This window comes from Panthera leo, chromosome D2 (genome assembly GCF_018350215.1).
Source record: "Panthera leo isolate Ple1 chromosome D2, P.leo_Ple1_pat1.1, whole genome shotgun sequence".
NCBI lineage: Eukaryota > Metazoa > Chordata > Mammalia > Carnivora > Felidae > Panthera > Panthera leo.
This window is the reverse complement of record NC_056689.1, coordinates 73953759-73974283: the sequence shown is the minus strand read 5'-3', so window position 1 is coordinate 73974283 and position 20525 is coordinate 73953759. Positions and strand designations below refer to the sequence as shown.

General features: G+C 42.0%; 1 protein-coding gene across 6 annotated transcripts in view; it reads left to right on the top strand.

The window, feature by feature from the left end:
* Positions 1-10916, top strand: part of RAB11FIP2 (RAB11 family interacting protein 2) — a 37842-nt gene extending 26926 nt beyond the window's left edge. For 2 of the 6 annotated variants that reach the window (XM_042907758.1, XM_042907753.1), the window contains exons 4-5: positions 2902-2947; positions 8805-10916. In XM_042907758.1, coding sequence (XP_042763692.1) covers positions 2902-2947; positions 8805-9032 — 274 coding nt within the window. In that variant the 3' untranslated portion in view covers positions 9033-10916. Of the gene's footprint in view, positions 1-2901; positions 2949-8804 lie in introns of those variants that run through there. The other 4 variants (XM_042907759.1, XR_006194332.1, XM_042907760.1 and 1 more) reach the window with 4 other exon arrangements.
* Positions 10917-20525: the final 9609 nt, after the last annotated feature.

The window sequence follows — 20525 nt, the reverse complement described above, 5'->3', positions numbered from 1 at the left end:
TTTTCAGACTGCCACGGTTTCACTTTAGTTCCATAGGCTAAAGCTATTGGTTATTACGTGGTGGTGGTGTCGTGATTTGGGTAACACGTGTGTCCTAAAGGTCTCCTTCCTAAAAATCTGTGTTACAATAATTACACCACCAGTATTTCTCAGTTCAGTAATTTCTTCTTGAGATGCAGAATGAAATATCTATCAGCATAATAATGTTTATGATACTTGTACGGTCATAATTATTTCTTGTAATGCTGTCATTATACCATGGGACATGAATTGTCTAAGTGGCATTTATGAAGGAAGATTTAAATTGTCAAAACCCTGCCTGTTGCTCCACAGATCAGGTGTAGGAGCCCCATCTTCTGCACCCAAAGCCTTCAGGGACTGCTTACCCTCCCCCCCCTCCCCCCCTCCCCCCCCTCCCCCCCCCCCCCCCCCAGCGCAGCCCTGCGTTCCAGTCTCTTCAGTGTCCTGCCAAGGCACCGCTGTCGCCCAGCCCCAGGCCCCACGGTGTCTGTCTTCGGAGCCCTCTCTCTCTGCCAAACCCATCCTTCACTTGATCTGGAATCCTGCTTTTCCCTTGACTTTGGCCTTGCTCAGCTAATTGCTGTGGTGGGACATCTCCTTCCTCCCTGTGGTCGAAAGCTTGGACTCTCGAGGGCGTGCTCCCCACCTCCCCAGCCACAGCTCTGCCGTGTGCCCACTCAAAGGGAGGTGGTGTTTCTTTTCTGGGTAATCCATGCGTCCTGCCTGTTCCGGGCCTCAGCCGTGCCGCCGGTGCCCAGTGAGCAGAGAGCAGGGCTCGGGCTCTGTGTCACAGTGAAGAGGACAGGTTCGAGGGCCAGATACCCCACCCTGCCCCGCCTCTCTTACCAGCCGTGGGACCACACTCAAGTTACCTAACCTCTCTGCGACTCGTTTCCTTATTCTGAAAGTGAAAGTCATACCCACCTTGAGGGTTGTAAAGATTAAATGGGCTAATTTTGGTCAGGTGCTTAGAATCGGATCTGGCACAGTCCAAGTGCTGGGTAGATGTTTACTCAGTAATTTGCTGAACACGTCCTGTGGGTCACTCTGCTGGGTGTTGTCCATGTTGCTAACTCTTCGTCTTTCCGGGAGTCTCTGTGCAGGTGCGTCCGCAGCCCCATTTTACAGACGACGCAGCGTTAAGTGACTTGCTCAGGGTCACACGGCAAGATTAGGGCAGAATCAGGATTTGCGTTGACGCCACTTGGCTCCGGGGCCCTCGGTCACTCCTCTCCTTTAACCACCGAGGCGTGCTGCAGCCCCGACTGTAAATCGCGTTGTCCTTGAGACTCAGTGGGACGGAGGGAAACGCAGCTGGATGTGTCTCTTGTCCTCTTCGGGACAGCGGTGTGCTGTGAGGCGACGGCCGGAAGGGAGTCATCCCACTGGTCTGCCGTGGGCCGCCTTGGACTGAAAAATGGGCAGGACGGGAACCGCACGTGTTAGCTGCTCCCACGGCACCCCCGGCCTAGCCGTGCCGTACGATAACGGATTTTATTTTTGGTATTTTCTCTTAAGCCACTCTTTTGTCAGGCTCTTGCGGCTTTGCTGGCACCACTGACTCTAGTCTGGAACCATACAGAACACCACAAAGACAGGGAAGGAGAGAGTGGCTCAGCCGCGTCAGCCTGCTGACGGCGTGTTCGTTTGTAGGTATTTAAGACGTGTGTTAATGTGCTCTGCCGTGGCACCCGGCTCTACTGAAATACCACATTTATCCACAGGGATTCTATAGAGAAGGTCAGCAATCAGTTCTGGAAGCTTGTACTCCAGATCTCAGTCCTAGCCGATGAAACGTCGGGTTTGTGAGTTATTCTCCCGTGCAGGTATGTGCACAGAGGCCCTGCAGATTGACCGCTTGGGCCGTGCACCTGCAGCGATAGGGATTTTCCAGACACCGCATCCAGCTGAGACTTTTCGTGCACACCGCCAAAAGTTTTAAAAGTGAATTTCTTCAAAGGATTCCAATTATTTGGCTGATAAAGCACAGATAATGAAAAAAAAAATGTATACTTTACAGTTAAGTCTTTTTGTTGGGGTGAGGGGGGATAAAAAGGTTCCGAGGACAGTAATGCTTTGTCGAGGCTCTAATGTCCAATACTCTTAAGTGCCGGGTCAGAGTTAAACTTGAATGGCAATGATGAAATATTTACTCATCAGATGGCTTTGAAGTTCAGCCTCTTTTTGGTCACAGCCCCTTCCTAATGGACATGTTTCAAAGAAGAAAATCATTATAGCATTCAGCTGTGACGTTCTCTTACTCTCCACATGGAAGAAAAACACATTTTGTTTGGGTCCATTTGGGTATTTAAATTTTGAAGGCCAGTTGCTTGGAAATCACATTAATGACGGAAATCGTTCATACAACTCTGACTCCGTTCTCATTGAGAGGATAGTGTATAAAAGTTAATTTTTCTAATACCTGTATAATGTTTTTAAAAGATTGCTTTAACTCATGTATTCTCCAGTCTTTCCAACCTACATTTATTGAATTCTCCATAGTTTATAGTACAAGGCTTGAGGTGAGTGCATGTATGTAAAATGAGTAAGTTATAAAATTCAATTTTATAAACTCTCCTGCTGGGTAAAATCGCTTATGTTTAAAGATGTTTAGAAACTGTATCTATTTATATATAGTTCTTCAGTTCTGATAATAACTGGAGGGTTTTCCTTTAAAGTTTAAAATTATAGATACTTTAGGATGTTGAGTAAATACTGTTTTTCTTCTGCATCCTGGATTAGGTTTCATTCGTCCAAGTAAATTAGGACTTTAGAAATTGTTCTTGCAGTGTGGGTTAAAAACGTTATGTTTTTGTTTCCTCAACCACTGTGGACTGTGTGATACGCTTTTAACATGGATGTTTGTCTTTTGTTACTTAGTTTTCATATGAATCCAACAAGCAATGAGGACCTCAGGAAAATCCCGGTAAGTTGCCGAGGGGGGGTTAGTGCATCATCAGAAAAGAAACCACAAACTGACCTTCTGCCTGGCATACATTTTTGAAAAAAACCTTCATCCTGAACCCTTCAGTTACCTTTGGATTATAGCTTAATGTGGTCATCTGGGGAGAAAGAAGAAAAGCAAAATTCAAACTCAGTCTTTAACGTACGATAGGGCATGACTTTATGGTGTGTAGAGATTCAAGCAGTATTAGAGATATAACTGAAGCCAATTTAGAATCTACACATTTTGTTTACAGACTTTTAAAATTAATGTGAAAGCTGTAGGTCAAGGTCAACATCACGGTTCTGAAATGAGAGCGTGGGGAGAAAGTGGACGATTTTTGTTGTTGTGACAAAGATCGAAGAAAGAATAAAACTGCCTGTTAACTTCCAACAATAGGAAAAGCATCTTGGCAAGAGATCGAGGTAACCGGGGGAGTCTTTGAAAGAACCTTTAGGACACTTACCTTCTTAGAACAAAACCAAATATGTTAACAGGCTTGGAAGCGACCGTCTAAATGTAACTCACATTTTGCAAGGATCATTCAGATATCTTAACTTCATTTTATTGTGTTTGAAGTCCAGGTTTGGATCTCTGTTCAGAGTTCACTGCATCTTCAGTCGATTCTAAAAGCATTAAAATCTAGAGAGTAAGTTACTGTACAAAAATATGGGCACATGTTCTCGGTAGAAAACTGGATTCCCACTGAATAACAGAAATAGAGCCTTTATTCCAAGAGGCTGGTGGTTGCTGTTTGAACCATCTGTCCTTAATGTGTGTGATCCAGATGTATAATAAGAATTTTTTAAAGCAATAACATATCGCAATTTTCTATGATGTGATATGCCTAGAAGAAACTGGTGTGGTGTATAAACCGTTCTAAATGTAGTTATTTGTATTTAAAATTATAGAAAACATTATAGAAGCAGAGGACTCTGTACTGCATTTTTGCTGTTTTATGTAAATGATTTATAAGTTTTGATGTTTCATAAATACTCGAGTCTTTATAATATGGCAGTCTGGCGAGAAATGTCAGAATATATGAAGTCAGCCTTTGATCAGATAGTAAAATGAATTCTATCAGGCGGTTACTTAATCTCAAACAAAATGCAACATCAAAAAATCGATTTAATGTGCAGCTATTGTTTATTAAGTAACCTTAATTACAATTTCTGTGTGCTTGTAAATGTACTTTTCCCAATCTTGCGATTTATTGCCGTAGAAGCATCCTTAGAATTCTTTAAAGAAATATAAATGTGAAAATTGTTTTAGTTAAAGGATTTAAAGGTGATAAAAGAATCCTTGATGTGCGATTCTTTTTCTCTGGAATACTAACTCTTCTAAATGACAGTTGAAGGATTACTAGGTGTTGTTAATTTACCGCAGGATGCAATTAAGAGGAGAAAGCTCATCCTTCTCCGGATCGTTATTGAGGGAAAGCATTTGAACAATTCTTCTGTTGAAGATTATAAGATGTTTGAAGTAATTTACATTAAGTTCGCCAATAAGAGCCATCCCCCAAGTTATTTTTTCCCCTTCTGGGCCTAGTATTTTGTAATTAAGTTTGTACGTCTTCCATGCTGGTGCCAACACCTGTCTGTGAAAGCGCAGTGTTTAAACAGGAGCAGTAGCCAGTTGAAAGGGCAGCGCGAGCTCTTTAAGGCCTAATTAAGAACTGAAAGGGAGGTGAAGGCAGTCGGACAAAAGATGTGAAAGTAGCTGAGATGATATTCCCAGAGCAAAGTTCCTCATTAGAACAATAATGAGAAGATCAGAGAATGCCAAGCCTTCATCTTTCTGTCTCTTTCCCCTGGCCGCCTTGGATGGCAGTTAGTGCCCCACCAATATTTGGTTGCCAGGACAACCTCTCTTTAAATCTCCAGTTATTTTGAGTCCTGATAATTTGCTTTTGTTTAAATTTCAATATTGCAAAAAATATACATTTCCCGGTGTAAAAGGCTAGGCTACGTGTGAAGTAAAAATAGCTCCCTGGTAATTCTCAAAAGCCTTTCGTACAACTGTGCTACTTAAAATTCCGATTGGAAAACTTCACGTAACGGTTCTGCTGTCCTCTCACCCAATCCCCACTGTCTGATATCCGCGTATGGAAATTTTGAACCGAAGTTCTGTGGGGATGACAAAGGATGGGTCGTGAGAGGGGAAGAGAGAAGACAAATTTACGTTAAATTTCAATACGAGAAGACAGCTTAAAAACATATGTGCCGTCTGTACGGAGTGCTGAAGGAATAAATACTGAGTACCTAGGAGCCCTGCTGGGGTTATTTGAGTCTCCACCAGTTTGGAGGTTTCTCAGTTTTAGAAGTTCTTCTGAGAACAGTGTTAGAAATATCTTTTGGAAAAATAGTTAATTTTTATATTTGCCTGAGAGTTTTCCTCTTCAAGCAAAAGAACTTCTGTAACCAGCAAATAACTCCATTCCCTATTGTAGGTGTTAATATTAGTCTGTATTATTTTGTTGGGAATTGTATCAACGAACAGGAGGAGACATCTGTATGTATTAACCGAATAGGTCGGTCAGTGTGAGCATCTGATGCCCAAAATTAGAAGGGTTAACTGGCTTTCAACTGTGGGATGAAACCTGGAACTAAGCACAAAACTGTTTTTAATTATTTTATATTCTTTTCCAGAATATAGTTTATAGTACATGTGTTTCTAAGATGTTTTCCTGCCTAGAAACTCAATGCAGAAATTTGGGGGGAAATTTTCACATAAAAGGACAAATGGAAAATTTATTGAGAAGGCCAGAAATGTATTTCCAGGAAATCTGTCTATATATAAGTATTAGATGGTCGGGAGGGGGGAAAAAATAAGCCAAATAGTGGCTTTTCTACGCCAGATTATGGCTTTAAAGCGTTGAGCGGTATTTATGGTAATTGTTTTGAGAGATTAAATTGTTAGATCGATTCATATCGTGGCTTTAATGTAAACTACACATGTCAAAATAAGGATTCTTTGACATGTTCTTCACCCTCATTGTCTTCACAGAAATGTTTAAAAACGATTTCCATTACATTATCTGATAGTCCTGGTGTGGCGTTGAATATAACCATCTGAATGATTTTCTAACTGTGTATCGTCACTTAATTAGTTTGGAGGAATCAGTTCATATATGTGTAATTTGATTAAGATTAGAGAGACTCAGGCTGACGCTGTTATTATGTTAAACTAAGAAAACACATAAAACAGTCAACTCGGCAGTAATGAACCCCATTTAGTGCAATTTCATGAACCCCTGCAGTTCGCACAAGAACTCTGTTTTTCGGTAAATGTTTTATTAGATAAATGAAGTCACATGAGTTGGATGTCGCTACTTTTTTCAAAATGGAGTTCAGAAAAAAATTGCTTTGTAGACCAGGAAATCTTAGAATTGAAAGGAACCGTGGCGAACATCTCATTTATCAGATAAGGGAAGTGAGGCCTAGGCTGGTATCTGTCTCAAATCTATGCAGAATTACTGAGGTTATAGTAAGAAAGTTTAGCTTATTTTTAAGACATTTTAAAAATATACTTACCTCAGTATTGAGTACTACTGTAGCTTATCTTTTCTTTAGAAATCTGCTTAATGTAATAAATGTTTAACAAGAATGTGGTTAGGAAATTACAAGTTTTATATCTCTAAACTGCTCGTGACCAGTTATGTAAGTTAGTAAACATGTGAGTCTGTGTGTGTGTGTGTGTGTGTGTGTGTGTGTGTGTGTAGTCGTCTTGTTACAAAAGATTGAGAGAGAAGAGAATAAAAAGTAAACCAACACTTCTCTCCAGAGTTGTTGTGAAGTAATATTCTTAAATGTTTTTAGGGACAAAGGTAATATGACTCATAAAGTTGTATCTGCTCCCAGTTTCTAGTGCTCAAATAAGTTGTTTTAAATATAATCTTATGGAATTGAAGCTCACTTTTCCGTTAGCATCCGCTCTGTCCTTTCTGCTAATCTGTTGGAGGCTTTTATTACTTGTCTTTAATGTTTCATTCAGTAGCTTTACAACTAAGCTCCTCCAAATGATCCTACCCACTGGTCCCATTTTAATTTTCCTAGCACTTCGCTTTAATCATACTCTGCCTCTGTGTAGAAACCTTCCATGGCTTCCTCACCATTGCAGTAAGTCTCAAAAGTCCTTAACAAGAGCATCCGGCATCCTTGACAGTCTGTCGGAACCTACCATTTCAGCCTCTCGGCCCTCTGTCCTGAACCTTATTTTCCAGCTGTTCTCCACGGATTACCTACTGTTGACCCTTATGCCTTGAATCACGTTTCCTCCTTTAAACGAGCAGAGCTCACTGCTTCAGATGCCCATGGCGTTGGACCAGTTTTGGGTCCTGAATTTTTCCTTTATCCTTGAGAAGGGAGTGACTTTGATAACCTAAGCATCGAATGGGTATCTGTACTTCAGGTGTTTCTCCGGACAGCAAAGTCAAGGTGCCGGGGGGGGGGGGAGGAGGGGATACAAAGTTACACTTTGACTTTCCTCGTGAGCACCAGACACATGTCAAATTAAAGTAGATCCTGAAAAAGGACTAAAGACAAATTTAACCCAGTGGAGAGAAAAAAAGAGTCAACGGCCTTTCTGCATTTACCCAGCAGTCCCCGTTCTCTACCCTCCACTGGATAGATTAGATCAGTTAGTCCTTAAGAGCTAGACCCGTTTCCTCAGTATTACAGGGGGTTTTTTTTCCTTAAAGCCAAATGGAAATGTTTTGAAAGAAAGTGATAAAAACCCTTTTTAAGTTGTTGATTAAGGACAGAACTGTGTAAAAAAGGCATAAAAGTTGTTACTTTATATTTGGACATATATATATATATATATATATATATATATATATATATATATATTGCATATATACACATATACTATAATGAAAAATCTAAATACTACACACCATAGGTGACGTTCCAGTGCTGTTTTGATTAAATTTATGACAGATGTTTTTCTTTTAATATTAGAATGCTTTGTAATAAAGGTCAAATCCATGTCTTTTTCTGTTTTATTATTTTTGTGTAAAAAGGAACGTTCATCAATAGGATAAAGTTAGCAAAATAAGTAAATGAGTGAATGAGAGAACACAGACCCACTAATCCTAAGTGTTAGTTAACATGATTGTAGTTGAACTCTGAGTTTCCTAATAACCAGGGCAAAAGGGGAAATGAGTTATGTGCGTAGTAGTCCTAGGAGGAGGAAATAGACCAGTTACTGAGGGGAGAAAAAGCTTTGTTTGCCTCTAAATTAAAACAGGAATTACTCCCACGGGGCTTCTTACAAGGCTGCTCATTGGTTTAATTCTGAATGACTTGAACATTTTACAGCAAATTGGAGAAGCAGATTTGACACGGCTGCTTTTTGAAACCATCTTCAGTAAAAAGCCAAAGTCACAGCATTAAACCACAGTTCAGTAGAAGCAGTTCATGAGGGCTAAGCTATTGTGCAAATGTATAATTTTCCATAGCTACGTCGAGTTTTTCCAAGTCAAATCTTAGAGATCTTTAGTCTTTGTCTATTTTAATTGTGTTTGTTGTAGAGCATTTTATCTCTTAATCCTAAATTGTGTGGTCAATTTCGTCTATTAGGACACTGTCCACAACGTAAGGAACCGTTCTAGAAAGATTTAGAATTACAATCGAGGCTTTGGTGTGTCCACCCTAGTTCTTGCCTCAGGACTGGCTAGCCACTCTGAACGTCACATTGGTTCTAGCCAAGGACACAGAAGAAACTTGATCGGGGTTTGAAAAACCAAAAGTTGAAGTTCCAAATAATTCTTACCTTGCCGTCCCCTCCCCCTGGCCATGCTCTGTCTGCTGAAATGACCACCTTTCTCCTGTTCCAGGACAGCAACCCTTTTGATGCCACCGCAGGGTATCGTGGTCTGACCTACGAGGAGGTCCTACAGGAGCTGGTGAAGCACAAAGAGCTCCTCAGGAGGAAAGACACGCACATCCGGGAACTCGAGGACTACATCGACAACCTCCTCGTAAGGGTCATGGAGGAGACGCCCAGTATCCTCAGAGTGCCATACGAACCGTCCCGGAAAGCTGGCAAGTTCGCCACCAGTTAATAAGCCAGTCGTACTGTGCTTGCGCTCGGGGCAGGAAGAAAAGAGACAAAGGGAGAAGGAAATCTCGGTACTGCGAGAAACCACATGATCAGGCTTCGTTACATACTCGCCTTCATTGCGAAAAACTACGTTCCGTGTAAAGACTAGCAGGGACTCTCAAGAGTGACCTGTGAAGTGAGCTAAATTATTTACACTTTGAAAGTGAAAAGGGGCCAGATTCTCCGTGAATAAGCAGTTCCTTCGGCTTCACTTAGGTGCTGGTGTCGCCCACGAACCTGCCACAGGCCTAGGGGCAGCTTCGGAAGTACACGACTTGTGATTCCTCAGGAATAGATTTCTCCTCAAGCAGAATCGACGCCGTGGCCGGTTTCTCAGAAGTCGGTTTGTAGACACATTTAGCTGCAGGAATACCGTTCATTGTAAACACTCAAAAAAAAGTTCCTGTTTTATATGCATCCGTATGTGTACATGAATATATGTTCATGTATCTTTGTGTATAAAATACATGCATATACCTCATATATACATGTGTTTTTAAAACAGTTGAGAACAACTGGTTGCCTCTAAAATTAAGATACCAGTTTCTCAATGTGAAAATCTATGTGTGCTCTCTCGATGCAAAACAAAATCGTCATCGCTACCGTATCACGTACGGTTTGTTACCGGGAAGCTGCTTCAGGTCCCTCTTGACTTTGTGAACCTTGGTTTCACAGAGCTGCTCCCCTGTGTTATTCCGGTATCAGATGTTGCTCTTTTTCTGAAAGGAATGATCCAAAGTTTTGTGAGTTTTGTTTTTGTTTTTGTTTTTGTTTTGAAGCATGACCTATTTTAGGAAACTTGATTAGCTTCAGGAGAGTAACTTGTCTTCACGTTTGAGTTTCATTTAAGTCCAAGAGAAGCTAAGGTAGTCTGTTTTGTTGACATTCTGAATGCCTTTAGATCACTAGCCCGAAAGATATTAGGAAGTTAGATCTGAAAATCATTCTGAGGGAAAAAAGGAGGTGATCGTCTGATGCCTGATAACCCAAAGCAACGAGCAAATTCGAGGAATGAAGAATTAGGCTTAGTTTCAAGTTACGTAAATAATAGGACAGATGGTTGCATTTGGGTCTTGAACCAAAAGAAGAGTCACCGAAGGAAGAGTGAATCGTTGGAACAGACCTTCGCTAGCGTGGCCCTGGACACAGTTCTACATCTGCCCTTAAGAATTGGTTTATCACAGAATTATATGTTGGCCCTTTTCTTAAGTCAGTTCCCCCCAAATGCCAATACTTCCGAGAATTATCTTGATATATTTGTACGAAATTAGCCTGAAATTTACAGTGGAAAACAGTGGTCTAAAAATATCGCTAATCATCTGCTTATTTTTTCCCGTAAAAATCTAAAATAAATTATGAAACACTGAATCTGTGTCTCCAGTTTTCAAAGGGAAAATCTGCTTGTCTCTGGAGACATCTATTCTGCAGTCTTTTAATGAACCTCATTTTTGTCTAATATTTATCTCTGTGAAGACTCCATTGAAAGTTCAATGCAAAGCAGAGAGAAGAGTTTGGCTCATTTTAATATTCTGAATCAGATAATGCTTGGCCAAGTTTAGATTCATAAGCTAAAATTGCTTATTTGTGTTAGCTGACTCTTTAGTTTTCCTATGAGAGCATACATTTGGAAATTCTGAGAACTTCTACGTACAAAAAATAAGGATTTTTTTTTCTCTTTTCAAAAATTAAATAACTTTTTAAATGAAGAAATGGAGAAGGAAAAATAACTTCCACCAACCTTTTTTTCCCCACTTATAAATTTCTGTAATGACCCTCAGAATTTGGTTTATTAGTATTTTATTTTCCCATTTGAGGTCTGAGTCATTTTTTTTAACACGGTACCACTTTTAGTTAACATTTCATTAAATATTACAAAACTTTCAGCATTTTTTTTTTCTGATGTTAGTCCAACCGAAGCTCTTCTTACACTTTTTAAAATACTAAAGTCCATGTGTTTGCAGTATTGTGATAGATTATCTGCCGATATTTCAATATGCTTTGGCCAAAAGATGTCAGTTTCGTATCGGGGATATGTTTTATGTAAATCGAGTTCATTAAAAAGCATTACTCAAATACTGCTCTTTTTATGAGGAAGTTTACTTTTGAGGAGAGATTCTTTGCCAATATGAAACTGTTAAGGATTAGACCAATCAGATGTGAATGATTTGGTTATAACTGAATCGATACTTTTGTTTTTAAATCTAAGACAAGACTTGTATTGAAAACTGAATCAGCACTTGTCATGGCTGATTGTCGGCATTTGGGTCCAAGCGTCGTTCCAGTGTTTATGAACTTCCACTCATGACCCACAGTACAACTTCTTGTATGTTTTCGTAATTGGTCACTACAATATGCTAAAGTCAAAAAGTAAAAATGAGTTCCCAAGTAAACACATCAGTGTTTCCGTGTTTGGACAGAAGTGCAAACAGAGTAGTTTTAGTTTCTAATGTCGTAGGAAAAAGGCCATCGAGATCACCTTTAGTTAATTTCTCCAAAATGTGACTTTGAAGCATTCCAATGGTGTATTTTGTTAGTAGCGTAGAAATAGAAATAAAATACGTGTGCTCATTAAATAATGCACAGCACAATAGACTTTATAAACAGATTTTACTTTTGCTTTTATGCTGAAAACTGCATGCGGTAGGGCATTCCCACTGTGAGAGAATTTCCTGAAATCCCAGAATGGGTATCTATCCTAAACCTATCTTCGGCGAACGTACTTCTGTTACCGATAAAAGTATTTCTGCTATTATTTTCATAACAGTGTTTTACAGTTGGTTCCCTTCCAGTTCCACAATTTGGCTTTGAAAGTTGAACACGCTGTCTGTCCTGCCATCCCATGCGTCAGGTTTCGTTTTCTGAATACCAGGGTCAGACCTGGGAAACGTATATAAAGTGACACGTCACCCATTCATGAAAACGTTTAGGTATTTCTTTGTGCCGCTGTATTCTACATTGAGCCTAGTTTGCCGTCCTCCCGGGAACGTCATATTATCCATAGATTATGCACAGCTACGTCTATTGCTTTTGGCAGTAAATGAAGATTTACTTGTAATTTTCCAGCTGTGAAGACGTTGCCTCGTATTGAAAAGGATTTCATGAATGGACACCTAAGTAAAACTCAGCGCATTAGTGACAGACTTGCTTTCCTCACATCCTTCCATCACCTTTTCCTCCAGCCTCGCCTCCCTCCTGCCTCCCACCCCCATCAGAGTGCTTATTGTTTAGCAAGGAGAATCTTAAAACAGAAACTAAAAAACTGCTGTCTTCAATGTATCTAGTCATTGTTACGCTGGAGCTTGTTATTTTCCCTCTGTAGCCTTTTTAGGAGAAGCACCCTACCTTGGATTTGTAAATCCAGCCGAAACTTTTTGCTGTCCATGTGTTCACGTGTCTTCTAGATATGCTAGGTGTCGTGTGTGTGCGTGCGCATAAAGCATGCTCATTCACTTGACGTCTTTGAAGTAGGAGGTAAAGGACCACGGTGCCGCCGGTTTATGGAGATGTAGGGGTCTGTCGGCACACATCGCAAGCCCCCATTTCCACAGCTTTATAACCTGAATAATCCAGATGCAATCATTGGAAGTATTTAATATGCAATAGGTAGCACCTTAACTAATTAATCTGCATATGAAGGGTTTTCTGATGTATTTAATAGGAAGTGTAGAAGCTTTCGAGCATTAAGCTAGAGTTGACGTTTTATTTCATTTATTTCCTATGTCGACATTGACATTTTCCACTCTTATGATGGAATGGAAGTCTGTAAAAAAAACGATACATTGGACTCATTAATCCTTGAAGCTCCCAGGTGGTTCGTTTTTCGAGGTACAAAAAAAAAATGCTGCAGATCTGTAAGTGTATATATTTAGCAGGTATTTGAAAGATAAAAGCATTATTTATAACTGATGAGTATTACACTTAAGTAAAAAGCTCTGGAAACTTGTATACATTTTTTTGCAGGTACAAACTCAAAAGTCTGTAAGCATTGCATACGTGACAGCTGTATAATTTATGTAATCTGATGCATGAATCAGAATTTTATATAATATATAAGTATTGATTTATTATAGTTGATTAAAGTGTCTAATCTTAATTCAGTTGTCATAATTTCCTTTATTTTTTTATTAAAATTTTTTTTTTAATGTTTGTTTATTTTTGAGAGAGAGAGAGAGACACACACACAGAGCACAAGAGTGGGGAGGGGGCAGAGAGAGAGAGGGAGACACCGAATCCGAAGCAGGCTCCAGGCTCCGAGCTGTCAGCACAGAGCCTGACGCGGGGCTCGAACTCACGAGCCATGAGATGGTGACCTGAGCCGAAGTCGGCCGCTCAAACGACTGAGCCCCCCGGGCGCCACTGGTTGTCATAATTTCTTACTGCAGAGAAGACTGGACTGTAGGATGTACGCATTTGTACGTGAGTCCCTCTTGCCTTTGAAAAGTACTTAGGATGCCTCTTGATGTATTACAATAGCAAGTGTATTTTAAGGCCTAAGCTCACTTCACTGCGGAAGTTGTTCTGCAAAGTGACTCAGAGTGGTTTTCCAGCACCTTAGAGTGGACGTTCTTCAACAGATGTGTGAGTGCCCTCTGTGTGTGAGGCATCCCCTCACAAAACTGGAACTTACGGTTTGGTAGTGAATGACATTTTAGTATTTAGATGGAGGCTAAGGCCCCTCTTGAAGGCTTTCTATTTCTGCATTTTTAAAAATGTTAATTTGAGAGGGAGAGAGGGAGAGTGCGCGTGGGGGAGAGGGGCAGAGGGAGAGAGAAAGAGAGTCCTAAGCAGGCTTCGTGCTCAGCACGGAGCCTGACACGGGGCTCGATCCCACAACCCTGGGATCATGACCCGAGCTGACGTCAAGGGTCAGACGCTCAACCGACTGAGCCACCCTGGCGCCCCTCGTTAGACGTTATTTTCTTTCCTCCTCACAACAGCCCTGTACGGTTAGAACCGTACAGGCTCGCAGAGGAAAGGGAAGACGACTAAGGAAAAATCTACGCGTGAAACTCGAGAGTAAGTTGGCAGACCCACAGCACTTCTCCCCCCTTACCGTCCAGCAGAAATCACTCACCTGTCACCGCTTCCGCCCTCTCGGCCCAGCAGTCCCAGGGCACACCTGCCCGTCCAGGTGCTGGCTGCAGGAGGCAGGAACGGAAGGAGGATGGCTTGGGTGCGGTTGTGTATATGGCAGCGTACGAGGCAGTTGTGTTACTCCAGACGGTGAGATGGGATCCGTGTGTGGTAGTTTGGGCCACAAGTTGCACACGTTTGGAGCCAGGGATTTCTCTGCAGACCAGAACACCTTCCTGTTCTCTAACTGCTGGGAGGGTCCGTTTAACGTATCCCTGCGCTCCCCCCACATTGCTCCCCTTTCTGCCTATCCCCACACGTATGTTCCCTTAGTCTACTGAGACAAAGATATTTGGGGTCATTTGGGAAGAGGCACATATTTTTTTTTTTTTTTTAGTGTTTAATTTTTATTGTTTTTGTGAGAGAGAGAGGGAGACAGAGGATCTGGAGTGGGCTCTGCGAGGACAGCAGAGAGCCCGATGCGGGGCTCGAACTCACAAACCGCGAGATCGTGACTTGAGCTGAAGGCAGATGCATGATGAGCCACCCAGGAGCCCCAAGTGTTTATTTATTTGGAGACAGAGTGAGAGCAAGGGAGGGGCAGAGAGAGGGAAAGAGAACGCCAAGCAAGCTCCGTGCTGTCGCGGGGCTCAAACCCAGGAACCATGAGATCATGACCCGAGCTGAAGTCAAGAGTTGGACGCTTCACTGACTGAGCCAACCGGGTGCCCCAGGAACAGGGACATCCTCTTAACGGGGCCATTCTCCCCCTGGCGTTTGTTGTAACGCGATGCCTGTCTCAGAAATGTTCCTGTTCAGTTTTTCAAGGTAAGGGGCTTGTGACCTGGGTGTCTAACATTCTACATTTCCTCCCCCCACCGAATAGTTTTACACGGTAACACAAATGGCACGCTTTCACGTTTTTATGATTGTACAGAGATCCTACTTACAAGCGACATTTTTTAATAAACCTGTAATTACATGCACTAGGAATGCCTGACTCCCTTCTTTTACTCCTCACATCCTAAAATCTGTCAAACGTTCGATGGTTTCATCATTTGCTGGGCATACCAGCATTTATGCTGGGAAGCCAGCGATCAGATTTCTCCAGCGGGTTTTCCATTGTAGTGCGTTGTGGTCAAACGTAAGGTGTGCCCAGCTGGTCACTGATATTAGTGCCCAAGTTTGCACGTGATTTTTTTTTTCTTTGTTGACGAACTAGAACGGAGCGAAGGTTTCACCATTGTAACGTTACGTGCACTCTCTTAGGCTCCGGCAAATGACCAGAGAGTGTAGGAGACCGAGTCCACAGGTCGTGTTCGGTTCCCAGCGAACTTGCTCATTTGTACAGTAGCCTCAGTGCACGGATTGCAAGCTCCAGGGTTGACAGGGTCCGGTGGGTATGGTGGCGAGTAAGGCAGGCCCGGGGTAGCAGAGCAGGGATTCCCGGGGACAGTAACGGCAATCCGGACAGCCCGTTTTCTAGCTCATGCGGCCATATGGAAATGAACGTGGGGCCAGGGCCGCCAAATCCGATCTGCCTAGAGAAAATGAAGATACAGATTTCTACGTGGAGTATGATTTCCAGATGTTAGCATCTAGTTCGTTGGTTTTTTTAACAAGCGGTCACCAGTGTACTATCTCGTCCTTAGTCACTGGTTCTGAGGTACCATCGAGTCATTGTCGGACCAATTCAGAGTATGTTTTACTCCCCCCCCCCCCCCCACAAATGGTTCTGTGTTTCATCAAAACCTGGGTTGGCCAAGGGCCCTGCGGGCTGTGTGGGAGACGTAACAACCCTGTTCAAGGCTCGCAGGGGGTGAGAAAGAGTATTCGATGGGTATAAAGTTTCGGTTATGCTACACGAATAGATTCTAGAGCTCTGCTCACGACCTTGTGCCTACAGTTAACAACACTGTTTTGTGCACTTGCAAAATTTGTCAGGAGGGGGGGGGGGTCTCATTAAATTTTCTTCCTACAACAAAGAACAGAGCCTTGCCTGATTAGCCTGTCCCCGAACCCGAGTTGCTTTTAAGAAGGATAACAGTCCAGGTAAGTCCAACTGCATTCTGAAGGCCCCTGCTCTAGTGTTTAGAGCTTTTTAGAATGTTTTCTCAGGATCTCTTATATACCTTTTTTGTGGTAATTATGATTTTTCGATATCTTATCTATGATGTCCTTGCCTTTTGGCAAAAATTGTGTTAAAATTCCTTAGTGTCTCAAAGATCAGTGATGCACATAATATTGTGCTCTGTTAAGGTCATGTGGTATGTGAGTTTCCAGTAATACTGACTTTATATTGACTCTGTGTTCTCATGTTGCCTTTGTTAGGATATGAAATACGTATTTCAATGAAAATATAACGGCTGTTGATTCCATAATTTGTCTGATTTTTGTACATCAGCCATTTAAAATTCTACCACACTGTTTGACTCCAGCCAGATCAGGAAAGGTGAATCGTTTAGATCACTGGTTCTTAAAATGTGGTCCCTAACGCAATGTCAGTATCACCTGGGAACTTGTTAGAATGCACTTTCTCAGGCCCTTTTCCAGAACTACTGAATCAGAAACTCTGGGGGTAGGACTCAGAATGTTCTTAGAATAAGCCCTCCAGCCACATTCAAATTTGAGAACCACTGAGATAGAGACCCCACCCTCTTTTTGTAGCTTATTATAATCTTTTTTTTTTTTTTTTTTTTTACTTAATGTAACTTTCCTCACCAGTCCTGAATTTATGAACCTATTTTTTGTTTCTTTAGTTCCTTGGTGACTACTTTACATTAAAAAAACTTAGTCGTCAAGATTGATGAAACTTAATAGAGTAGAATCCTCCTAAGATAAACACAGTGCATTATGCAAAGGAGACACATAATGAATACTATGGATTCATCGATACGATGTTTTGGTTCGCGCGGTGAGATTTTGGATTGCAATTGAGGCTATGGGCCTCCGTGTAAAAATGCCAGAATGTCTTCCCTTTGTTCTGACTTGGTGATTATTCTACGTTTGGTTAAGGAAGGCAGTATCTTTCTCTGCTGGATATGGAATGTGGTAGAATAAAGTTGTGACTCTATGTGTGAAATTGGGTAGCGAACCTTAACAGAACAAATGAAGCCAGCTTATGACTGTAGCTCAGAGGCTTTATTTCACAGCCACCTCATTACTTTGCTGGTTAGAACCATTTTGTCAAATAGTTGTGAAAGCATATATTATTTTCACAATTAAAACTGGGTTGACTTCTCTCATTTCCAGGGAAATGTAGAATGAAGTTTAAAAAGTCTTGTAGGATCCTGCATCAATTATTAGAAACGCCAAGTGATTAGGAAAAGGCCATCATGCATTAAATTTAAGCAACATGATTTAAAATAAGGGTGGTAGGAGAGAGAGCATCTAATGTAGGGAGAGTCTATGGGTTTTTATCCCTTGGTGGAAAAATGGCTAGAACATTAACAGTGGAAAATGGATTCAGAGACATCTGAACACTGGCAAAAGTTGTTGGGGTTGGGGTTTTGTTTTTGCAAGTTCCCCCCGTGGAGACATCGGTGCCAAACTTGGCGAGTTGTGGAAGGAGAACTAAGAGCACAAGGGCATAAAGTCACGGCCAGTTCAGAATCCTCACCGTGACCCTGTAGCTTGAACCTCTTTCAGCAAAATTCTGCTCAAGTTAGTCTACAGAGTACCAAAATCGGCTTACCTATCTCCTTTCCTTTCCTCGCTGTGAAGGAGGGGTTAATGAGAGGAAAATGGCAGAGGAAGCCACCAAAGTTGGGTGCAGGCCAGAGTGAGCCAGGCCCGCAGGTAAACTGGTTGCCAGCCTCAGATTAGTTTAGGTTACAATCTGAGACCCTACGGGACGACCACCTCTTTTAAGAAGTAATTCATTTGTCAGGGTGCCTGGGTGGCTCAGTCGGTTAAGCGTCCGACTTCGGCTCAGGTCGCGATCTCGTGGTTCGTGGGTTCGAGCCCCGCGGCGGGCTCTGTGCTGACAGCTTGGAGCCTGGAGCCTGCTTCGGATTCTGTGTCTCGCTCTCTCTCTGCCCCTCCCCTGCTCATGCTCTCTCTCTGTCTCAAAAATAAATAAAACATTTAAAAAAATTTTTTTAAATAAAAAAAAAAAAGTAATTCATTTGTCATAAACAGTTGACTGATCCAATAGCGGCATTAAATGTTTTTATGTTTACATTTAAAGATTTTTTTTTTATTAATGTACTGTTATTGAACATCTTTCATGATTTATAAGCTGTAAAATATTTTAATCCTTGACTCATTTGTTTACCAAGCTATTCACTTAATGCTATATAATATGTAGCACTTGAGACCATCTGTTCGGAATATTTGAATAATATGCATGCTGTGAAGATATGTACAGCAAGTAAAGCACAAAACACATGAAATATTCAGGAAGAGTTGGTGAAGACAATCCATGTATTTTAATTAAAAAAAAAAAAAAAGTGGACTGAAATCTAGCAGTAAGTCTTTCCAAAAAAGCAGCTCACTTCTTATTCTGGGCAAATTGCTCTGCTGAGTGGCATTAAGATGTCATTTTGACTTTAAGCGAATAGATTTTAAATGAAAACACTGGAATTCATACTAATTGGAACTGTGCTTATATGAGCTCTCCGTTAAGTGAGAGGAGGGCTCGCAGAGAGATGGTAACAGCCGCACGGGATCCATGGACAGCGGACCGTGTTGGGCAGCGGGCCAGGTCGGGAGGCTGTGACAGGGACGGCTTGGGTGTCTCAGGGTCATCCTTGGAGGAAGGGCTTGGGGGGAGCATCGGGTTTAATTTGGCAGTCTTAGAAACACTGAGCTGGCTGCGGTGACTCCATTATGGAATCCTAGGTCTTTAATCTCTTCGGAGTTGAGGCCATTTGTTTATTTCTTTTCTCCGAATTGATGGAGGACTGGGGCAGGTTGGTACCATGGGTGGGTCCCCCAGAGCAAGGGACCTCGTGTGAAGGACTGAAAACGGAGGTTTCCTAAGTCACTCAGCTGCGTGGAGGCACCCGGATTCTTCCACGACCCGCATGTTATTTTAGTCACGAGAGATTCCAGGGAGACTTGTGCATTCCTGGGAGGCTTGTTGTTACTTCGGGGTCGCACCACTTGAGGAGCTGTGGCCTAGACACCTATCATGATGCCTCCTCTAAGAATGTGCCAGAATGCTGTATCCATGGGACAAAACTTAGTTCCCACCAGACTTAGGGAATGTTTCACTGATTATAAATCTTAATCCTGGTATTCATTCTCCAGTGGGGCCTTCTCCGACGGCTTTCAACTCTTGTGTTTTGATGCCTAAACCAGGCTCCCTTGGAATTCAACCTATTTTTTAGTGTCTGTTATTTGCTGGTCTCACAGCGACAGGAGTGACCTCACTCGTGGGTGTCCTGCAAACTCCCAAAGCGTATCTCCTGTCAGAAGGCAGATTAAGGGGCACCTGGGTGGCTCAGTCGGTTAAGCATCCGACTTCAGCTCAGGTCATGATCTCACAGTCGGTGAGTTCGAGCCCCATGTCGGGCTCTGTGCTGACAGCTCAGAGCCTGGAACCTGCTTCGGATTCTGTGTCTCCCTCCCTCTCGGCCCCTCCCCTAGTTACGTCCCCTACTCTCTCTCTCAAAAATAAATAAATACACCTTAAAAAAAAAAGCCAGACTAAAACCACAGCAATGGACCACACCTTAATTTCTGATTTCACTATTGCAAATATCTCACTATTATGGGACATTAACATATTATTTCAACCTTTTGTCTGATCCTTACTCTTTCAACATTATTACAGACTCCCTAGGCATATATTATTATCCACCTAAAGTAGTTTGGGACTTTCTTATCTGCGGATTCCCACAAACTGGCCAATCACTTCATAAATGCCTTTTAATTCTCTCTGCACTGAGTTCTTCCTATTTGCGTAGTGAATCATCGAGTTGAACAGATTCCACCTAAGTTATTTTTCAGTCTGGCAATCACTAGTGTTTGGCATTCCCTAGTAACTAAACAAATCTTAGTATGCATTTTTGTGTTTTGTTTTTTTAAGTAGGCTTCACCTCCAGTGCAGGGCCCGAACTCATGACCCTGAGATCAAGATCCGAGCTGAGATCGAGTCAGATGCTTAACCTACTCTCAGAGCCGCTCAGGTGCCCCTTGGTCTGCATTTCTCAATGATAAATTTACTCCTACTTTTATGATTTGTAGACGCTATTTCTTTCTCCTGACTCGTTTACTTTCATCATTTGAATCGTGTGGATGTTTGTAAACCACCTGTTTTGTGAAATGAGTTACCATGAATACATTTCCATCGTAGGAATACATTTCTTCCGATCGCACTGACTTCCCTCCATACAAATTGCCCCGTCTGGTCTCTGCCAACCTCCAGCAAACCCCC